The 19,697-nt window shown below is 35.8% G+C and overlaps 4 protein-coding genes across 5 annotated transcripts in view; 1 reads left to right on the forward strand and 3 right to left on the reverse strand.

The window, feature by feature from the left end:
* The window catches only part of LOC128855521 (tubby-related protein 4), a 56,650-nt gene extending 41,890 nt beyond the window's left edge, over nt 1–14,760 (reverse strand). For both annotated transcript variants that reach the window (XM_054090486.1, XM_054090485.1), the window contains exons 1-2: nt 14,346–14,760; nt 4,153–4,334 (exon numbers count right to left, since the gene is read on the reverse strand). In XM_054090486.1, coding sequence (XP_053946461.1) covers nt 4,153–4,251 — 99 coding nt within the window. In that variant the 5' untranslated portion in view covers nt 4,252–4,334; nt 14,346–14,760. The remainder of the gene's footprint in view (nt 1–4,152; nt 4,335–14,345) is intronic.
* Nucleotides 1,824–3,338, reverse strand: LOC128855525 (jerky protein homolog-like). The gene has a single exon (XM_054090489.1). The coding sequence runs from the start codon at nt 3,274–3,276 to the stop codon at nt 1,852–1,854; it is 1,425 nt and encodes a 474-aa protein (XP_053946464.1). The 5' UTR covers nt 3,277–3,338; the 3' UTR covers nt 1,824–1,851.
* LOC128855298 (protein suppressor of variegation 3-7-like) lies at nt 10,754–11,957 on the reverse strand. Its single transcript, XM_054090083.1, has 3 exons — nt 11,923–11,957; nt 11,424–11,855; nt 10,754–11,351 (listed from the first exon to the last, which is right to left on the reverse strand). Exons 1-3 carry the CDS (start codon nt 11,955–11,957, stop codon nt 10,754–10,756), a joined length of 1,065 nt encoding a protein of 354 aa, XP_053946058.1.
* Nucleotides 14,761–15,589: 829 nt separating the features above from the next.
* Nucleotides 15,590–19,552, forward strand: LOC128855522 (programmed cell death 6-interacting protein). Its single transcript, XM_054090487.1, has 7 exons — nt 15,590–15,974; nt 16,235–16,353; nt 16,431–16,712; nt 16,776–17,725; nt 18,347–18,986; nt 19,043–19,237; nt 19,311–19,552. The coding sequence occupies exons 1-7, from the start codon at nt 15,763–15,765 to the stop codon at nt 19,427–19,429; spliced, it is 2,517 nt and encodes an 838-aa protein (XP_053946462.1). The 5' UTR covers nt 15,590–15,762; the 3' UTR covers nt 19,430–19,552.
* The last annotated feature ends 145 nt before the right edge of the window (nt 19,553–19,697 follow it).

Consider the following 19,697-nt stretch of genomic DNA (forward strand, 5'->3'; position numbering starts at 1 on the left):
ACACTCGAACTTTTGAATTCCGATATCAATTGGCCGCCTCGGAGCTATGATTCAAGCCCGTTGGACTATTTTTTGTGGAGAGCCGTTAAGTACAAATGCTATGCGAACCATCCAGAGACGATTGATGCTTTAAAACACGAAATCGAAGCTGCCATTCATGAAATTGGAGCCCAAACAATCGAAAATGTGCTTAAATATTGGGTTGGTCGAATGGCCTACTGTAAAGCCAGTCGTGGCAGTCATTTGAACGATATTATTTTTCATTCATAAATGACAATGTTCAATCTTCAAAATAAAAAAAAAGTTTGAAAAAATATTGATTAGTTTTTTTTTATAGCCGATTCAAAAAACAAATTTTACATGGCCCATCCTATATGATACTCAACATTTTCGTTTTCAAAAAACAAAGAAAGAATGCTTTCAATTCACATTTTGGCAAAATTCAAAGAGGAAATATGATATCTCAAGTGAAGTTTATTGCTATCAGTGTTCAGGTGAACAATTTGTTTTTTTTTTTGCAATTATTTAGAGACTTCAACAGCCTTCATTTCGAAAGCATAATGTTTTGAAATGGGTCTTCCCCTCGAATTCGCCCTTTACTCCTTCGGCAGCATTATATATATGTATGTATATATATATATGTATTTATATAATTGGCGCGTACACCTTTTTTGGGTGTTTGGCCGAGCTCCTCCTCCCATTTGTGGCGTGCGTCTTGATGTTGTTCCACAAATGTAGGGACCTACAGTTTCAAGCCGACTCCGAACGGCAGATATTTTTTTATGGGAAGCTTTTTCATGGCAGAAACATACTCGGAGGTTTGCCATTTCCTGCCGAGGGGCGACCGCTATTAGAAAAATGTTTTTATTAATTTTGGTGTTTCACCGAGATTCGAACCAACGTTCTCTCTGTGAATTCCGAATGGTAGTCACGCACCAACCCATTCGGCTACGGCGGCCTTCGGCAGCATTAGGTTCCATTTTATTCCTCAGCCTGTTGCAGCGCTCTGCAATTGAGGATGGTATCACAAAGTAGAGTGAATTTTTAAATTCAATCCGGTCAATGTTGTTTGTTTTTGTTTTTGTAATACCATCATTGACATCTGTGCCAATATTAGCATTCGTTAAAAGTTGCGGACGTGCTTTGTGTTAAAAAAAAGCTATTTTATATAGTGCCAGAGTTTTCCGGTCAAAGATGTTGCTTTACATTTTGTTTACGTAATGAATATTTTGCTGCAGAAAATCGTCGATGGACAGTCAAAGACCTCGCCGATACTATAAACATAGCATTTAGAGCAGTCAAAGATATTTTGCGCCTAAAAAAGTTAAATCATCTTGGGGTACAAAAACCCTTAACACACCAGCTAACTGCATTGGTTCGTCAAGAATATTTCGCTAAAAATGTAACAACTATCGTTCCACAACTAACATATTGTTGTCATCGTGTGACTTCTGACTCTTTCGCATGCTCTACAGGCGGCTCCAGAAGCACCGTAAGCCTAATATGCATAGATAAGTAATAAGCGAGTACAGTAGAATTCCAATTATCCGGATCAATTGGGACCAGACTCGATCCGGATAATCGGAAATCCGGATAATCGGATTTGACCAAAAAAGCTATATATATAGGGAAATAAAGCATTAATAAGAACATTAAAATCACTTTACTTATTAAGCAATGAAGCAAGTAAGATTAAATATGTAACTTAATTGAAAAAATAATTTTATTTTAACATTTTTGTCAATGTAAGTGTATTAATGAACAAACTCGCTTTACTTAATCATAACTTAATAGAATAAAAGAACTTACTCACTTTACTTCATTTAACTTTAGATATTAAAGAAAATAATTTTATTTAAACATTTCTGTCAATGTACGCTGTTTTAATGAAGAAACTCGCTTTTTAGCAGCTAGATCTTTCAAGCGCTTGACGACAAGAAGGTCTACATGGTCGCATTCAGATTGTCGTTCCATCCAATTTAAGGCAGTCTCAAAACAAGCAAACGCCTCACTTGCAGAAGGTCCAGCTTCTAATTCAAATGTAGAATCATTGTCATCTTCTGTGTCCACTGGGTATGATTCTTCTTTTGTACTCTGAATAATTTCATCGTCACTCAATAATTGGAACCCAGGATCTATTGAATCAGAATGTAACCAATATTCGATATCCTCTACATTGCACTCGGAACAGCCTGGAACTTTTGTAATCATATTCTGCAGGTTTTCCGTAGACATTGAATCAGTATCTTTATCACTTTCCTCGTTGTTCTTCAATTCTGCATTTTCTTTTTCTTCCTGTATTTGCTGTTGTGTTGAAATTCCATTTATTTTATTCCAAGCCCTCTTCAAAGTTATCGCCTTTACGGAAGTCCATGCATCAGCTACCATGTAGCAGCAATCTTTTATGTTAATGTTTTTATGATATATTAGAGTACCTTCTTCATTTTCATCGGCTAACAGTAGCTTACGAAGCAGTTGTTTTTTGTAAAGTCGTTTCATGCATTCAATGATGCCTTGATCCATAGGTTGCAGCAAACTGGTCACATTAGGTGGCAGAAAAAGAGCTTTGAAACGACCATTTTCTCTCTCAAGTAAACTTTCTGAAGGATGAGTAGGTGCATTGTCCAGCAAAAGCAATACATTCCCCTTTTTATTTATTTTCTTTTGATACGTTTTAACATCTGGAATAAAAACGTCATCAAACCATTCCGTAAACAATGCAGAAGTCATCCATGCTTTATTTTGGTTTTTATAAACAACTGGAAGCTTTTTAACGTTTTTAAAAGCTCTTGGGTTTTTGGATTTGCCAATTAAGAGTAATGGAAGCCGATGATTGCCTGTTGAATTGGCACAAGTAAGAACTGTCACGCGATCTTTGCTAACTTTGTGACCAGGAGCACTTGTTTCTCTCTTTGAAGCTAAAGTTTTACGAGGTAGTGCCTTCCAATTGAGGCCTGTTTCATCCGCATTAAAAACAAATTCAGGATCGTAATTTTCAATTTTCGTTTTAAATTCCTCAATAAACTTTTCTGCTGCAGTATTATCGGCAGAAAGCTTTTCTCCACACAAATCGAGCTCTCGAATGCCGTGCCGAGCCTTAAAATTACGCAGCCAACCGTCACTCGCTTTAAATTCGGACAAATTATCCATCTTCTCAGCAAAAATGTTTGCTTTTTCACAAAGAATAGGTCCAGAAAGAGGATTTCCAATTGAACGCTGCTGTAAAAACCATTTAAACATTGCCTGTTCAAGTTCTTTATTTTCAGCAGTTTTCATATTTTTTCTAGATGGACTTCCATCCTCAAATTGCAAATTAGAAGCAAATTTTAAAATTGCAGAACTGTTCTTTAAATCCGAAATAGTCGATGTTCCTACATTATAAGTTTCAGCCAAAAATTTATTAGACACTCCTTTGTTTAATTGTTCAATTATTTTCACTTTATCTGTGATTGAAAGCACAACACGTTTTCTTTTAGAAGACATTTTACGCAAAAACTGTACGCGAAACACTAAAACAAATCACTTAGACATAAAAAATATATAAAGATTGGAAAACGCGACGAAAATTTAACCGCTGTTTGTATACAAGTTTGTACACGCCGAAGAACGCGGTATCCGCATGCGTCTCGGTCAAGTGAAATCTACAGAGGACGGGATAACGTTCTTAAACTCGACGAAAAACGCACTTGCAAATGCTATAGTTTCTACACATTCTACACATTCAAAATTTAGATAACATAAAAAATATTAATAATAAATTATAGTCTAGAAATTCAAGTTTACTTTTCATCAATATTATGTATTTATTATTAAATGAAAAAATATTTTTAGAAATATGTAATTTATTTTATAACATTGGTGCAAGTGACAATTAAAATTTATCTCCGAAGCCCTTTTGTTTTTTGGTAAATTACTTAATTTATTAAAAATATTACAATCACAAAATTAAAACTACATAATAATTTAACTTTAAAAAATGTTAAAACATAAAAAAAATTATAAAAAAAAAAATTTTTTTTTTTGACGAAAAAAAATCCGGATAATCGAATGTCCGGATAATTGGAATCCGGATAATCGGAATTCTACTGTACATAATTTAAACCCAAGGGATTTTATACAATTTGCCATTAGCAGCTTGAAGCTTTCGCTTACCTCTGGAATATCATCAGGAACTTTACCCATCCATGAGAGCGATAAAATTGTGCAATCGCATTTTGTATTCACATTGCGCTCGAAGTGCAGATGCATCATGCCAAACCAGTATGAATGTTAAATTTTAAGCTCGATATGTCGGATATTTAATTTCATTAGTGGCCAGAACGCCGGATTTCAAACTGGAATTAAACAAAATGTGTGCAAGTAATACATTATTTTTCATTGTTAAATTATAAAATTTTATTATTTTTTATTATTGTAATGGATAATTTTCTTCAACTCGGAGCCAGTTCAACTCACAACAGTCGAAGCTTTCAATCGAAAATAAAGAAAAATAAAAAGGACACTAATGAATTTTTTGTATGAGGTATTTAGAATTAATTATATTTATTATAGTTTATGATTGACGAGCCTGTTCAATTATCGCTGCGAGAGAAGCTGTATGAATGTGTTCGCGTTTAGAAATAACAGCACAAATACATTTTAAGCAAATGGTTGTTCTTGTTGTTGTAGCAGCAATTCAAGCCCTTTCGGTGTAGTTTATATCCCCGGTCGTTTTCACCTAACTCATCTAAAGGTAGGCGCAGAAAACACACAGTTTCGACAGGTTGGGCCCAGAGGGAGAGGGGTGTTAGATGAGTGGGTTTTGGGGGCATGTGAAAAGATGGTTAGTGTCGTGCGGGGTGCCTTCACATGCAGGGCATATGTTTGGTATGTTGGGGTCAATTCTGGATAAGTGGGTGTTTAACCTGCTACAATATCCAGAACGTAATTGTGCCAGTGTTATGCGGGTCTCATGGGGAAGCTGGAGCTCTTCATCTGCTGTAGGTGGTGGTTGGACTCTGATTACGGCATTCAGTAGGTGGTAGTTTAAGAAGGTGGTGATGGGCCCCGATGATTGTTGTTTATTGTCTGTCTAAACATTGTCTGGTCTAGTAGATGTCTGTTCGTTTTGTCGTGGATCTCGTTGGCGTAATTGAGGAGGTGTCTCCTGACGTGCGTGGGAGCCGGCTCTAGCTCAAGCAGGTATCTGCACGGATGAAACCTGCGGTAGCACCCAATCTGAAGGTGTTGAAGAGGGGACATCAGATTTTAGCAAATCTGCAGCTTTATCCATTAGTGTCACTAGTGTCCAGGCGACCAGACAGGCGCAGCATAGTTTAGAATAGGCCAGCCAATTGCCTTGAATGTCGATAGCAACAATTCTTTGCCTTTGCCCCAAGTGCTGCCGGCAAGCGATATGAGGACCTTGTTGCGATTTTGGACTTTAGTGGCAATTGCGGCTGTGTGCACAGAGAAGGAGAGCAAACTGTCAAAGGTTACACCCAAAATTTTGGGATTGCTAACAGGCGGAATTGGTGTGTCATCGACTTTTACCTTGACTACCGGTAAGATGTGCTGCATCACAAACAACGACGACAGTAACGATTTACAAGCTTTACGAACAGCTGATTAAATTGTTGGTGGGAAAAATTAAAATAAATTTAGTTTAAATTAAAAAAAAAATTAAGCGAATAAAAAATAACGACCTTAACTTCACATGATTTTATTTTGTCTCTAATAATATGTTCCATTCCATCATCGCTGTCAGATGAAGAGCATTCCATTAGAAATTGTACAGGGTCCGGCACTCGAAGTGTAACCAATTAAAAAGGCCATAAATTTAATTTGGAAAATTACTTTTATTCAATTCAAAGTAAAAAATGTGTGAAAATAATACAAAATTAAGAATCAATTTACTTTTGCTCGATATGACCACCTTTTGTCTTGACTATGACCTTGAGACGGTTCACAAAAGGATCTCAAGCTGCCCGAATGTGACTTGCAAGTACTTTGGTCCACTCGCGGACAATTGCTTTTTCAGCGCCTCGAAACTAGTGAATCTCTCAGTTCGGACCTTGCTCTCCAAAATGGCTCAAAGAGAATAATCCATCGGATTCGCGTCTGGTGGATTTGAGAGCCATTGTGTGGACGTTATGAAGTTCGGAACGTTGTTTTTTATTATTGGTTGGTTCACTCGAGCTTTGTGAGACAGTGCCGAATCCTGTTGAAACGCCCATGGTCTGCCACCGAAATGTTTGTCTGCCCACGGCTTCAAAGCAAAATCCAGAAAACTTTCCCGATAATATTTCGCATTTATCTTGACGCCAGGCCATTGCCTGTGGCGGGTGCTGCCTCCTGGTGTCCAATCGAAGACTCAAATTCTCGTATGCACGGTCGGTCAAATAAACTCATTCGTTTTGGGAGTTTATGAACTGCTCAATTTTAAAAAATTTTCTCGTCAGAAAATACAATGTTCGGATACTGCCCGCTTTCGGATAAGCGAAGCAACTCCTTCGCTCTCATTGACTTGTTGCTGCTTTGGTGTGAGATCATGCGCCTTTTAGATCGTGCAAGGCGTGACTTTGAGATCATTTTTCAGTATGCGACGGATGCTACGTCCAGATATTTTTAGTTATTTCGCCTTTTGATTGGCACTTCGTCGGGGATTTCGCGCAAGTCGCTTCTTCACTTTTTCAACCATTTCACGTGACGTTGCAGTCTTTTGATGACCACCTCCATGACGTTTCGCGATGTTACCAGTATCATTGTATCGATGTAATGGTGCGATAAATAAACACTTTATTTACTTTAAGGTGCTCGAGCTCACGAACAGTCGCTGGTTGTGATTTTCCAGCCAAATATAATGCAATCACACTTTTACGTTTGAAATCCATTACTGATTTTCTTTTTTTGTATTTACTCTCGGCAAAATCTTGTCAATTAGCCAACTAACAGGCAGAGCGAGTGGTCTGAAGTTGTTTACACTTCGAGTGCCTGACCCTGTATTATTGTGGCAATCATAGCTTTCTTAAGGGGTTACATGGGTTTCGTCGGGTAAAAAGAGGCCTATTTTAAATATCTTTTTTCTATGTAAAAAATTATTTACTTAATTCAAACTTTTTTCTGTCTTATAGATACATATTTAAAGAATAATTTCTGAAATTTTCAACAAAAAAAAATTAAAACTCCTTCATTGTGACGTCATTTTCGGTTACCCCCCGAAAAAAAGGTGCGTCCGCGTTGCCAGCATAACTCCTGACAGGCTCAATAAAAATTGAAAAAACAAAAATAAGTTCTTTAGTTAAGACCATAACCTAGTGCTTGAACGAAGGAAAGAAAAAAAAGTAAAAATTGGAATTTTGGCAAACCTTTTTGCAAAAAAATGAAAATTTCGGTAAAATTTGCTTAACATTTTATTTTCTTTAAATATTGTAATTGAAAAAAAAAACAAAATCCTTCGTTCAAGCACGAGTAAATTGTATTTCGAACACCTGTGTAAAATTTCATCAAAATCGATTGAGTAGTTTTCGAGAACATTTGACAACCGACTTTGAAAACACGGTTCCGAGAAAAACGCGTTTAAAGTTTTGAGTAACAATAAAAGTGGCTTGGAGCGCACACACTCCAAAGGCTGTATCTCCGAATTTATTATTCGGATCGACTTGAAAATTTTGGATAATATTCCTGAGAAGTTGTAGAAATTAATAAGCAAAAAAAAAAATAAACGGATTTTTTGAACCAATGAAACCCATGTAACCCCTTAATATACTCCTTGCTTCTGTCTATGCAAATTATTGCTAAATTAGGTAATAACCAAAGAGTACAAGCATAAAACTCAAATGATATCTTCAATGCTTTCGATTTGTATTTCGGAGACTGCAGCAACAGTGACTTGCGGCTTTGGCTCAGAAGTACATAGCTCTATATCATTGGTCGATTCCTATTTAATACATGACTTCAAATAAACTTTATAAATTCTATCAAACATATTTTCACATACATACATTCTCTATTTTAATCACCATTTTTGTTTTTTAGAATTTCGATTAATTTCGCAAATTTTAATTCGCGTTTATTTTAACTTAGGGAACAGCTGTTTTTCTCATTTGCAAATTCTTACAAGCAAAAATTTGTCCAGTCAAAACTTCTCCTCAAAATGCAATGTCATTTTGCCCTCTCACTCTCCCCTACTTTGCAGTTTTTTGGATTCATAAATACTAAAACTTGATAGTTTGTGATATAATTTGCCTCGTGAACTGCAACCCATTTGGTTAACAATGTCGTGAAATCCGTGTTAAAACCTAGAATCACACTCGGCATCCCTTTTGTATCAGTTTGATTTCAGCCATGAAGTATTTAATTTTATACTTTTAAAAGTACAGGGTATGTGTGGACGCGTATAATTTAAAATTTTCAAATTGCTGGGCATTTAAATATGCACTTTCATTCACATATAAATTTGTTTGAAAAACTTTTAGTCACACTATTTTTGTTTGTTTTACTTTCACTTATTTGTCCGAAAATATTTCATAAACTATTAACTAACCGGAAAATTACATCACTTTAACAGCTCCAACTAAACCTAAATCCTAAAGTTATGTCAACGAAATTAATCTTATATAAGTACACAACATGAAGTTTTTTGCAAACTAACAGCAAAATATGTGGCATTGAATGCATACATACTAAGTACATATTCACGTAATAAATTATTAGCACATATTTGCAAAGGATTAGTTCAAGTTGTACTGGTAGCTTTATAAATTGCAGTACGTTTGTTATTTTCAAATATGCAGCATTTGAAATTCATAAAAAACCTTTGGCGAAACGAAATGTACATTTATGTATGCTCATATGTATATACCTACATACATATGTATGTGTGCAAGTTCCTAAGCAAAGATTTATGAATGCAATAACGCATAAGCATGCAGGCAGCAGACTTTTCAAAGCGATTTAGTAGCAGAAAACTTACTTACCTTTGTGGAAATTTGGTCTACATTGAATTCCAAAGTAGTTTTCAATCTTCAACTTGAGTTTTTGTGCATTTTTAATGTATACAAATTCCGCTTTACATGCATATAATGTCTGAAATCACAAGCACAGTCTCATTTTGTACGAAGGTAATTCAATAACTACGGGGTTATGTACATACGTGTGTATGTATGTAAGGGTATTTATGCACACTAACCGTTTTATATTTGTACATAACTCGACACTCTCAAAACTTTTAGAAAAGGATGACGAATCCGCTTAGGCTTGTCCACACGAGCCCAAACTTTGCAAGACACTGACATCGTCGCTATTTTATTTTAACCATTTAATCCACCACACCTACTACAAAAGTATTGTACTATATACAAATGCCATTGATGCTACAGTCGAGAGGGATGGGAGCACGCCTGCGCAGTGTAAATATAAACACAAACGTCTATATTTGTAGGAAATACTGTTATAGTTTCCTATTTACAAGATATGTCGCTATTTCTTATCACTGTTAAAGTGTCAAGTGCTGGCATTTTCACATGCTCACTTTTTTCCCGCTGTCGATGTTGCAGGCAATTTGAAAAATCGATTTTTACTTGACTTTATGGCTTTCGAATTACTTTTCCATTAAAAAATATGCATTCCGGAGAAATAAAAGAAGATGGAAATTGAAAATTAACACACTTGTTTTTAAATAATGCAGCTTATAATTCTGTGTGCGTATTTAGAATTTTATTGGTAACAAATTGTTTTATACGATGCTATTAATTTTTTTCTTTTTTATATTTATTTTTTGCAAATTTAGTTTCATATTCCATTATTGCACAAATCACTTGATATATGTATGTACATACATGTTTTTGGTTAAATACTACCGTTTGCTGCAGCCGAACCGTTGCACCATTCTTGGCTATCATTCCGATACTGTAGTTGAGAAGCTTTCTTAATCCCCGTTAAGGAGGGAGTGAATGTCAAACATGCTTCTGGAGCTTTTTGTGCATTAAATCGAATGCGTCGCGTTGCATATTTGAACAAATGTAGCCTGTGTATACGGTTGTATTTAAATCGCGAGTTCTTTCACAAGCAGGTGTTGAATTGTTACATGAACCATGTTAGTTTCGAAATATATATGAAAGTATGTAGATGGTGAATAAGATTGCTTTATACCTTGCCATATTCCATTATTCGTTTATATGAACGAATTTTCATTTAAATAAAAAAAAACAGCATTAAGTAGTTTCATAATATAAATTTCACAAAACATATCTATAATTGGCGCTTACACCCTTTATTGAGTGTTTGGTCGAGCTCCTCCTTCTATTTGTGGTGTGCGTCGTGATGTCTTTTTTTTTCAAGAATAAATATTGAAAGACGTAAAATTGGACTTTCTTTCCAACAACAAGACAGACAATAAGAGGTGGCGGCTCTTGTTATTATTATTAAAATTAAATTTCGCATACATTTACATTTTTATTTCCTTGATTCTCTAAATGTAATTTAGATAATTACAATTTCATTATAATTAAATTTTAGTTATTTAGTCATTTTTTTTAAATAGAATTTTACATGCCGGAAATTAACAACCTGTGTATCCGAGTGCAAGCTTCTTCTATGAGCTTGAACGAATATCCGCCGCTTCGATTCGGACCATCATTTTTCATAGCAAAAGTCTATTAATATATTTGCATGAAATTAATAACCTAGCAAAACGAATGTGCCGATTTGTTTTTAAGTGACATGCATATATAAAAGAAAAATAATCTGCATATGTTATAATAATTTTCTTTTTTCAACTAAGAGCTCCGAAATGTGCGTCACTTTCTGTTGTGTGGTGTTGTGTTGTGGTTCCATGTACTACCGCAGTCACCGGCTGGTTTATAATAAACGCATTGCTAACGGCCCCAGTATCGGACGACACTACCACCGCAGCAGTACTACCGCCAGCATTTGCCTCATTTTCTGTAAGCGCTCGTAGTTCTAATTCACATATCAGTTGAGATACACGCATTTTGGTTTCAGCAATTAATTTTGGTGATAACGCTTTAACACTAGAGCTGACGCTTTCAAAGAATAAATCCACGTGATTTTTTTCTTTCGGCGTTGATTGCTGATGCGATGCACCCATCAGTTCACGAAATGAATCCATGAGATCGTTTTTATCCTTTTGTATTTGCATAAGTAATTTCATTCGTTCTTTTTTGACACCAACTTTTTTCGTATCATCCCGTAAATTATTTTGTTTTAGATTAGAACTTGTAGGAAGTGGATCGCCCTGACCATCAGCAGATATAGTTTCTTGTTTCAGAACAGTTTCTTCAGTATATTGATCACCTGGTGCTGATTCAGCTTGCACAAATTGAAATGCTGTTTCGTCTTCAGGATCCACACTATGTAAACAATGAAAGAAAAACTTAGTGAATAAAAGACAAGTTGTACTCTATATCTGTGCGACAACTTACTTTCTAGCGGGCTCTTTAGTAGTAACGTACTCTTCAATAAAATCATCTGTCGTATCAGCGCCAAGTTCTGAGGCATCATGAGATGATGCCAAAGATGAATTGAACTTTTTACGTTGTTGATAGTACTTGCTGCGCTCCTGCCGAATGCTTAGGTTTTGTCGCGCCGCACTTTCTCCTTTACTCACGAGTATTTCCAAGTTCCGTGCGTGCTTTGTAGTGCGCTCGTGACGTTGTAGGTGGCAGCGATTGCAATCTAAACGGCATTGACATGCTCGGCAAAATGGTTTGTTAGAATCATCATCACAACGCGTGAGCCACGGTTTGAATATACTCAACCACTTGTGGCAGAACTTTTGTGCATATTTCGGTTTATTCTGAGTTGTTAGGTGCTCCTGTTTGATGGACTTACTTGTTTTCATTCTTGACTCTTTCCTATCAACAAATGATAATGAGGGCCATATTTCATTCAGAATCACATAAAAGTTATAATCCAACTCACCAATCCAAATCGGAAGAATCGTCAGTAAAACTCATACCGCAAAAAATATGTTACCACACAAGTAGTTATTGTTTATTATTTCAACCTTTGTTGAGAAATTTATATTATTGTGATTAATTGGAGGAAATATTCGTGCGCGTCTTTGACTGCGGCCGCTCTAGGGTTGCCAGATTCAATACATTTTTTTTGCACGAAAGTAATTGACTATTGGCCGGTTGTAAGGCCCGTTTACATATACTTTTCATGTCGCATTGGTTTCGTTTCCATCTAGTACCTGACTATCAACTTTGTACAAATATACAAATAAAGCACTCTTTTTCTTCTTATATTTTGACAGGCATCGTTGATGTGAGCAGATGTGAGTACGACAGGCAGTCAAGTATGTGATGTTGGAGTAATTAGTAATTTTGCCTTATCGTATTGGTGGTGTTGCTATGCCAAATTAGGTTTTTTATAGTCACATTACCACAAAATAAAATATAGAGAAAAAAGAAAACAATAATAATAGAAAATAATATCTTAACTTGGAAAATTTATAAAAACAAATATTTTTAAAATATTTCTTAGCTATACTAGAGCTTTTTATTCAGAAATATCTGCATTTGTGCGTAATTTTGTAGACTTTTTATAAGATTTTCAATAAAACTTAATCATTTTTTATTCAACCATGTTACATAAAAGTGCGTTTTGGAATCAGATGATCTCAGCTGTGCGCATTCTTTTACGACCAGCTCAGAGTGTTTTTTCTTATGGATCTGTATAATGATTATAAATACATGCAATTATATGAGGACGTTCGTCAAGAAAGGCGTCAGATCTCCAGATAACAGCAAAAGAAAGAAAAATTACTTGTTTGTACAAAGGAACACTGAGTGAAGGCAATGGAAACTTCCAAACAAACGAAATTATGCACACACACACACATTTTCTCGCTACAGCGTTACCGTGTACAGAAGCTATTTCTTTTTCTTGCCACAGCGTCACGGAAAAAGATAACAGTGCATTGGGAAATATTTTTATAATTCGAGTTTTAAAAATTTAACTTCGTTTTAGTTACTTTGTTTAATTACAATATTACTAAGCCATTTACTGAATATTTACAAACCAGCAACTTCTCTTCCTTTTGTTTATCTGCAGCGCTAACGTCATCGGTTGTCAAAATCGCGAAAAATCAAATAGTGGTTTTCGGAAAGCGTCACCCTTTGTCGTCTGTAAACTGTGGACGTTCGCACAGGCGAGGCTGAGCAACGCCAAAGTAAAGCGTAAATTTGGAAAGCTCTCATATTAACAACACGCTGCGAAAAACTTTAAATTTAAAAATGTATAAATTTAAAAAATGCAGTTATTTATGTAAAGAAAATTTTTTTAACAAATTCGATATTTAAGTTTTTTAGGGTTTTATTTAACTTCTTTTAGAAACAAAAACGAACTTTTTTGTCATTTTAATAATTTTAAAAATGGCGCTAGACATTGACGCTGCCGTCCATTTCGGCTCTTCTATTGATCTGAAACACAAAACCCAAAAAAACTGTTAATCAGTATGATTGTAGCTATGTCCCGTACTAAAGTAAAAAAAAATTAACAAAGTGGCGCGGTTTTGAATTTGACACTTTAAAAATCGGGGTTTTCAGTTTTTTAATAAAAAAAAACCAAATAATAATATGATTATAGTACGACAACATATGTTTTAAAATTAAACACTAAGCCGAGATTGTTTCGAGATAAATGAGTTTAAAGTTTGAGGTACAGGAGCGCGAGAACCGGTCTCTATCTAGTTAATGGACTGTAGAAGCTATAATATTGGGAGTTTCCGCAAGAAAATTTCATCGTAAATTCTTAAGATATATCGAAAAAACAAAACATCGATTTTTTGAAATTTCTAGACAACCAGATCCCCTTAATATGCATGGTTTAAATAATAGTATGACAGTATGGGTTTTCATCTAAACGCTTAACCCGAAATTAAAAATATTTTTAATTTGGCAAGTGGTAATGAGCAGAACTAAAATTCGAACGTTATTAAATCTAGAAAATCATAAATAATCATGCTCTTTATATGTAATAACAATCGATGTTTTTAAACAAATAAATCAAATAATTTTGCTGTCACTACGTTCGACTGACGTTCTCCATATGGTTACATTATCATCTTAGGCCGTGACGTCAGCATAGAAACAGAACAACTAAGTAGAAGAGGAAAAGAGGAATAAGTGAAACCAGGGCTAATCTATTAGAGATGGTATCGGTAAACCAGCTGATTGGTTTTTTCCCCGGCTGGAATTTAGAACAATGCCGATCTTGGAATTCCTGGCAAACTATAATGTTTTTTTTAATGAAACTTGGTGGAGATGTTAGTGAGGTGTTAAGGAACACTCTTTATAACTTTAAATTAATCGGGAAATAATAATTTTTTAATTATTTACATTCAAAATGCCCTTGGGAACATCAGTATAATTTGCCACATTACACTCTATATTTTTTAACATTTCACTATAAATCACCAAATATACACTCACACGCGTGTTTGTACCGATTTTTATGCTAATATTCTAATTATATCTATTAAAATTAAATGCAAATTCATTTGCCTATGCAATCACATTCCAATTTTAAGCGCGAAGAAGAAGAAGATTGGAATTACAACAGTATGGTGTTGCCGGATGCCTGCAAATGAAAACAAAAATTAAGTACTTGAGTTTAGTGTTAATGATGGGAATGGGGGTTATTGTGCCTGCTTACTACATACACGCATATGACGTTTTAATTTTGGGTTCAATGGTTTTAACACGGAAAGGAGTTTTACGCAAAAATACTGTGCATTGCGTAGCCGGAGTTGGACTGATGAGGGTTATTTTTTTGAAGTGCGGCAGAAGGCCGCCCACGCGAAAAGGAGTTCTACGCAAAAATACTGTGGATTGCGTAGCCGGAGTTGGACTGAAGAGGGTTATTTTTTTGAAGTGCAGCCGAAGGCCGCCCACGCGAAAAGGAGTTCTACGCAAAAATACTGTGGATTGCGTAGCCGGAGTTGGACTGATGAGGGTTATTTTTTTGAAGCGCGGCCGAAGGCCGCCCACGCGAAAAGGAGTTCTACGCAAAAATACTGTGGATTGCGTAGCCGGAGTAGGACTGATGAGGGTTATTTTTATGAAGCGCGGCCGAAGGCCGCCTACGCGATAAAGAGTTCCACGCAAAAATACTGTGTTAATTAATTTAATTTAATTTTAATTACTTTATTATTTTTTGTGATACGCTTAATATCATTGTTTTTAAGTTTAAATGAGTTGTATGTTTTTATTTTCAAATTCATTTCTCAACTTTAAATTACAGCAAAAAATACTGCAGTTTTACAATGAACCTTCCACTGAACATCCCTGCGTGCGAACTTCGTTTTCATTTCAGGTGTATGGCAACACCAACTTTTCGCTAAATTATAGAACTTTAACATTAAATTACTTAAAAACTATAAGCCTCCGGCAGGTTCTGTTTTCAGTTTTAAGATGGGGATACACCCCTCTATCACCCCCTTTTTACCGTTTTTTCCAAAGCGATCGGCATTATACTAAATTCTAGCCAAAGAAACGATTATTATCAATTTCGGTTTCATGAGAGGTTTACATTTTTAGAACTTTAATTTCATGTTTAGTATTCTGGTCACACTTAACGAATATCGAAACAAAGTGCAAAGAGAATTGATAAACCGGATAGTAGTGAGATATGAAATAAAATCTGAAGACACACTGGAAAAGAATTTAAGTCGTCATCCATTAGTCAATTCGGAAACAGCAGTAAAAATTTAATTCCCAGTCGATATTCACAGTATTTACTAGAAAGAGACTCGCGATGTCAAAAATACTTGCTGTGCCACCAAAGAAACCGTCAGAGGAAGAAATTGTTAAGCCGCTAAATAATCTTATCCAAAGTACATACAGTGGAGCTAATGCAGAGGAAAAGGCCAAATATTTGGAAGCTGTAAACGAGTTCGCAAAGCAACGCAACACGGCAATATGGAAGTTTTTCGAAAAATATGAATCCTCACTAGAGGTAGTCTACGCGTAAGTATCTAATTAAACTTAGGTGTATGTATATAGATAAAATACATGCACAGAGGTGTATGTATATAGATAAAATACATGCACAGAGGTGTATGTATATGAAGTTTGGACCATAACAAATATGAGTCATGATTTCTTTTGTAACTTTTGATATAATAAATGAAAGTAAAATAAATTGCAATAAATACCTGAGCCCTATAAATGATTCCCAAAGAAGCGGAAGCTGAACCAGTTTGCTTATGTTCTTTGTCTTAATATAGCTACTACGATCAAATATGTGCTTTGGAAACCAAAATTGCTGTAAATGAGCTTCAAATTCCGTTCAAGTGGAAAGATGCGTTCGACAAAGGTTCGATTTTTGGCGGTCGCATTAGTTTAAGTAAGCACAATATATAAACTATAGTAAAAGAAAAAAATTGATTTATATATATATCTACTTTGCATTTAAATGTACAGCTCATACATCACTCCTGTACGAAAAGGTATGCATCCTTTTCAATATTGCTTCTCTACAAAGCAGTGTTGCAGCATCTCAAGCTCTGGATAACGATGAAGGTTTAAAGGTTGCCCTGAAGCTACTGCAACAAAGTGCTGGCATATTCCAGTACCTCAAAGGTGCTACACCAGCTGCCATACCTTCGGAACCCACTCCGGACTTGAGTCAGGATACGTTAATTTGCTTACAAGCACTGATGGTGGCCCAGGCACAAGAAGTTTTCATTTTAAAAGCTATAAAAGGTAACTGCTAATAAGCACCTACTATGGAAGATTTTATTAACCTATTGAAATTAATATTTATAGACAATATGAAGGACCAAATTGTGGCTAAACTTTGTTGCCAATGCGAAGAGTTTTATGCTGATGTATTGCGGGCTATGCAAAAGGAAAGTGTCCGAAATATTTGGGATAAGGAATGGATACCGACCATTGCTGGCAAACAGGCTGGATTTCATGCCCTTACACAACTATACCAGAGTTTAGTATGTCGAGCTTCTAAGAAGATTGGTGAGGAAATTGCACGATTGCGTTCGGCTGTCGAGTTATTTAAAGCGGCACAAACCCGATCCGGCATTTCAAATTACCTTGATGAGTTTTTTACTCGTGCCAGACGAAATTTGGAGGAATCGACAAAAGATAATGAGTTCATTTACAATGAAATGATACCGGATGTGAGCTCCCTGGCCTCTCCAGGAAAAGCTCAGTTGGCGAAAGCTTTGCCATTGTCTTCACCTATGGCAAGTAACTTTAGGGACATATTCTCGGAATTAGTGCCAGTCGAGCTACATCGTGCTTTGACAGCATCTGATATGCGTAAAAATGAAATTGTGAATGTTGAGATAATGAAACTCCGTGAGGCCACCCAAACTTTAAATGGCGTGTTGGCCAGCTTGAATTTACCAGCTGCCGTTGAGACGACTGATGCAGGCAGCGGTCTACCACCATCACTGCGTGAAAAGGCAGTCGATGTTCGTAATAAAGGAGGCATCGAGAGTATAAATACCTATCTGAAGGAACTGCCAGAGTTGTTACAGAGAAATCGTGAAATTTTGGATGAAACCGAACGTCTATTGGATGAAGAGCGTGACTCTGACAATCAATTGCGAAATCAATTTAAAACTAAATGGACACGCATTCCTTCCGATAATCTCACAGAAATGTTCCGTAAAAATGCAAAGAAATATCGAGAAGTTATTACAAATGCAATTGAAGCAGACAAAATTGTGCGTCAAAAGTTTGAGAATAACCAAAAGGTGAGTGAAATTTAAAAATAATATTAAATTTAATAACTCATTTAATTTTCCTAAACAAAAACAGAAGATCCAAGCTTTTTGCACAAAATTAGCATTAAGTTATTTTGTTTATTTCCTAAACAAAAAAGTTTTTGTGCTAAAATTTTTATTTGGCTAAGTAGAACAAGGCTGCCGTAGTCGAATGGGTTAATGCATGACTACCATTCGGAACGCCATGCACGAAACACCACATGATAGAAAAAGTGTTTTCTAATAGCCGTCGCTACTTAGCAGGCAATGGCAATCCTCCAAGATTATTTCTGGCATGAAAACGAAATCCACTATTATCTCGGTATATGGCTGTAGTGAACGATATCTCCTAAAGTATCGATCAAACAGTTTAAAGTTTATGTGCATTGTCAAAGTGACAATTCACACTAAAAAAATTCTTTCACTTTTTTTTGTATGTTCCATTCAGTTGTGAGATACAGGGTGCAAACAATGAAAGTCAACTAAAATTCAGTACATTTTACAGTTTTTTCTTTGATAAAGACGAATAAGTATAATATATATATATATATATATATATTTTCGGGAATTAAGCCAGAAATGATTTATTTATTACTGCTGTATAATTTTTAGGGTATTGAATTGCTCTCAATGGCTCCTGAGCAAATACAGGAGGCAGTTCCATCAGCTGGCGGAAGCATCGATCCGAATTGTCCAAGTGTTCAAAAATTGAAAAACCTTATGGAGTCGGTAGAAACCATTAAAGCGGAACGCGATGCAATCGAGCTGGAGTTAAAGTCTTCTACTTTTAATATGAAAGACGAATTTTTGTCCGCTTTACAAAAAGATGGGGCTATAGATGAACCAGCTATATCCTTGGCGCTAATTGGAAAAGTTTTAAATCCCCTACAATCGCAAGTAAAGGAGAATGTAGAACGTCAGGTGACACTTATTAGTGACATTCAAGAAGCTCACAAGAACTTCGTGACCGAAACCGGTAGCTGTGGCAGTTCGCGAGATAAACTTTATCAAGAATTGGCAACGGCCTATGACAGCTTTATTGAGTTGTTGGGCAATTTGAAAGAAGGCACCAAATTTTACAACGATTTAACAGAACTTTTGGTCGTATTCCAAAATAAAATAACAGATTTTTGCTTTGCACGCAAAACAGAAAAGGAAGAACTTCTCAAAGATTTAACAACAGAGTCAAGCCGCCCAACAATTGGACCAACGCCAACACTACCTTCGCACTACGCATCTACATCAGGAAGTGGTATTTAAAATCAAAATTTCTTTTGATTTGAAAATTCTAATGAAATCATTTTTCAGATGTTAGTCCATCCAGTTCGGTGTCCTCAGTTCCGGATGCACCTACACCATCGGCCGGAAATGTGCCTTACCCGCATCAAATGCAAGGCATGCCAATGCCGTATGGTGCTACACCGGGGGTCCCTTATCCAACATACGTTCCACCACCAATGCCACAAGGATTTAATCCATATGCAACGCTGCCTTACCCAGGAAGTATGCGCTAAATTTGAAATTACATATTTTCTGACATTGTCTTTATATGCCTTTATATTTTATCTCTACTTAGCACCATTTCAATATAGTGGATTTCCGCAGGGACCTCAGCCGGGTCACTATGGGACTTACCCAGGTAGCTTTGCTCATCAGCAGGGGGGTTATCCCAACCAAAAGCCACCAGGCTGGTAAACATTTTTACATCTCGTCCACAATTACAGTGCGTTGTTAATTATTCGTTTTTGTTTTATGATTTCCAATTGAGTAGCATGGAAATTGGTTTTATAATAGTAAATTTTTGCACATGAATTCTCATATCGGTAATTTTTATTCAGTCAACTATTTAGTATTATTAATCAAATGTATTGCAACAAAACATATATATACTCGTGAACTTATATATACCTATACATACATACATACAATATACAGAAACGAAACTATCGAAAAATTATCAATA

This window comes from Anastrepha ludens, chromosome 2 (assembly GCF_028408465.1).
Source record: "Anastrepha ludens isolate Willacy chromosome 2, idAnaLude1.1, whole genome shotgun sequence".
Lineage (NCBI taxonomy): Eukaryota > Metazoa > Arthropoda > Insecta > Diptera > Tephritidae > Anastrepha > Anastrepha ludens.

Coding starts and splice junctions, on each gene's coding strand:
- LOC128855525 (XM_054090489.1), bottom strand. CDS start 3,276: ATGAAAACTGCTGAAAATAAAGAACTTGAACAGGCAATGTTTAAATGG.
- LOC128855298 (XM_054090083.1), bottom strand. CDS start 11,957: ATGAGTTTTACTGACGATTCTTCCGATTTGGATTG. Junction 11,856..11,922: donor GATTCTTCCGATTTGGATTG/GTGAGTTGGATT, acceptor ATTTGTTGATAG/GAAAGAGTCAAGAATGAAAA. Junction 11,352..11,423: donor ACTAAAGAGCCCGCTAGAAA/GTAAGTTGTCGC, acceptor TTGTTTACATAG/TGTGGATCCTGAAGACGAAA.
- LOC128855522 (XM_054090487.1), top strand. CDS start 15,763: ATGTCAAAAATACTTGCTGTGCCACCAAAGAAACCGTCAGAGGAAGAA. Junction 15,975..16,234: donor TCACTAGAGGTAGTCTACGC/GTAAGTATCTAA, acceptor GTCTTAATATAG/CTACTACGATCAAATATGTG. Junction 17,726..18,346: donor AGTTTGAGAATAACCAAAAG/GTGAGTGAAATT, acceptor TATAATTTTTAG/GGTATTGAATTGCTCTCAAT.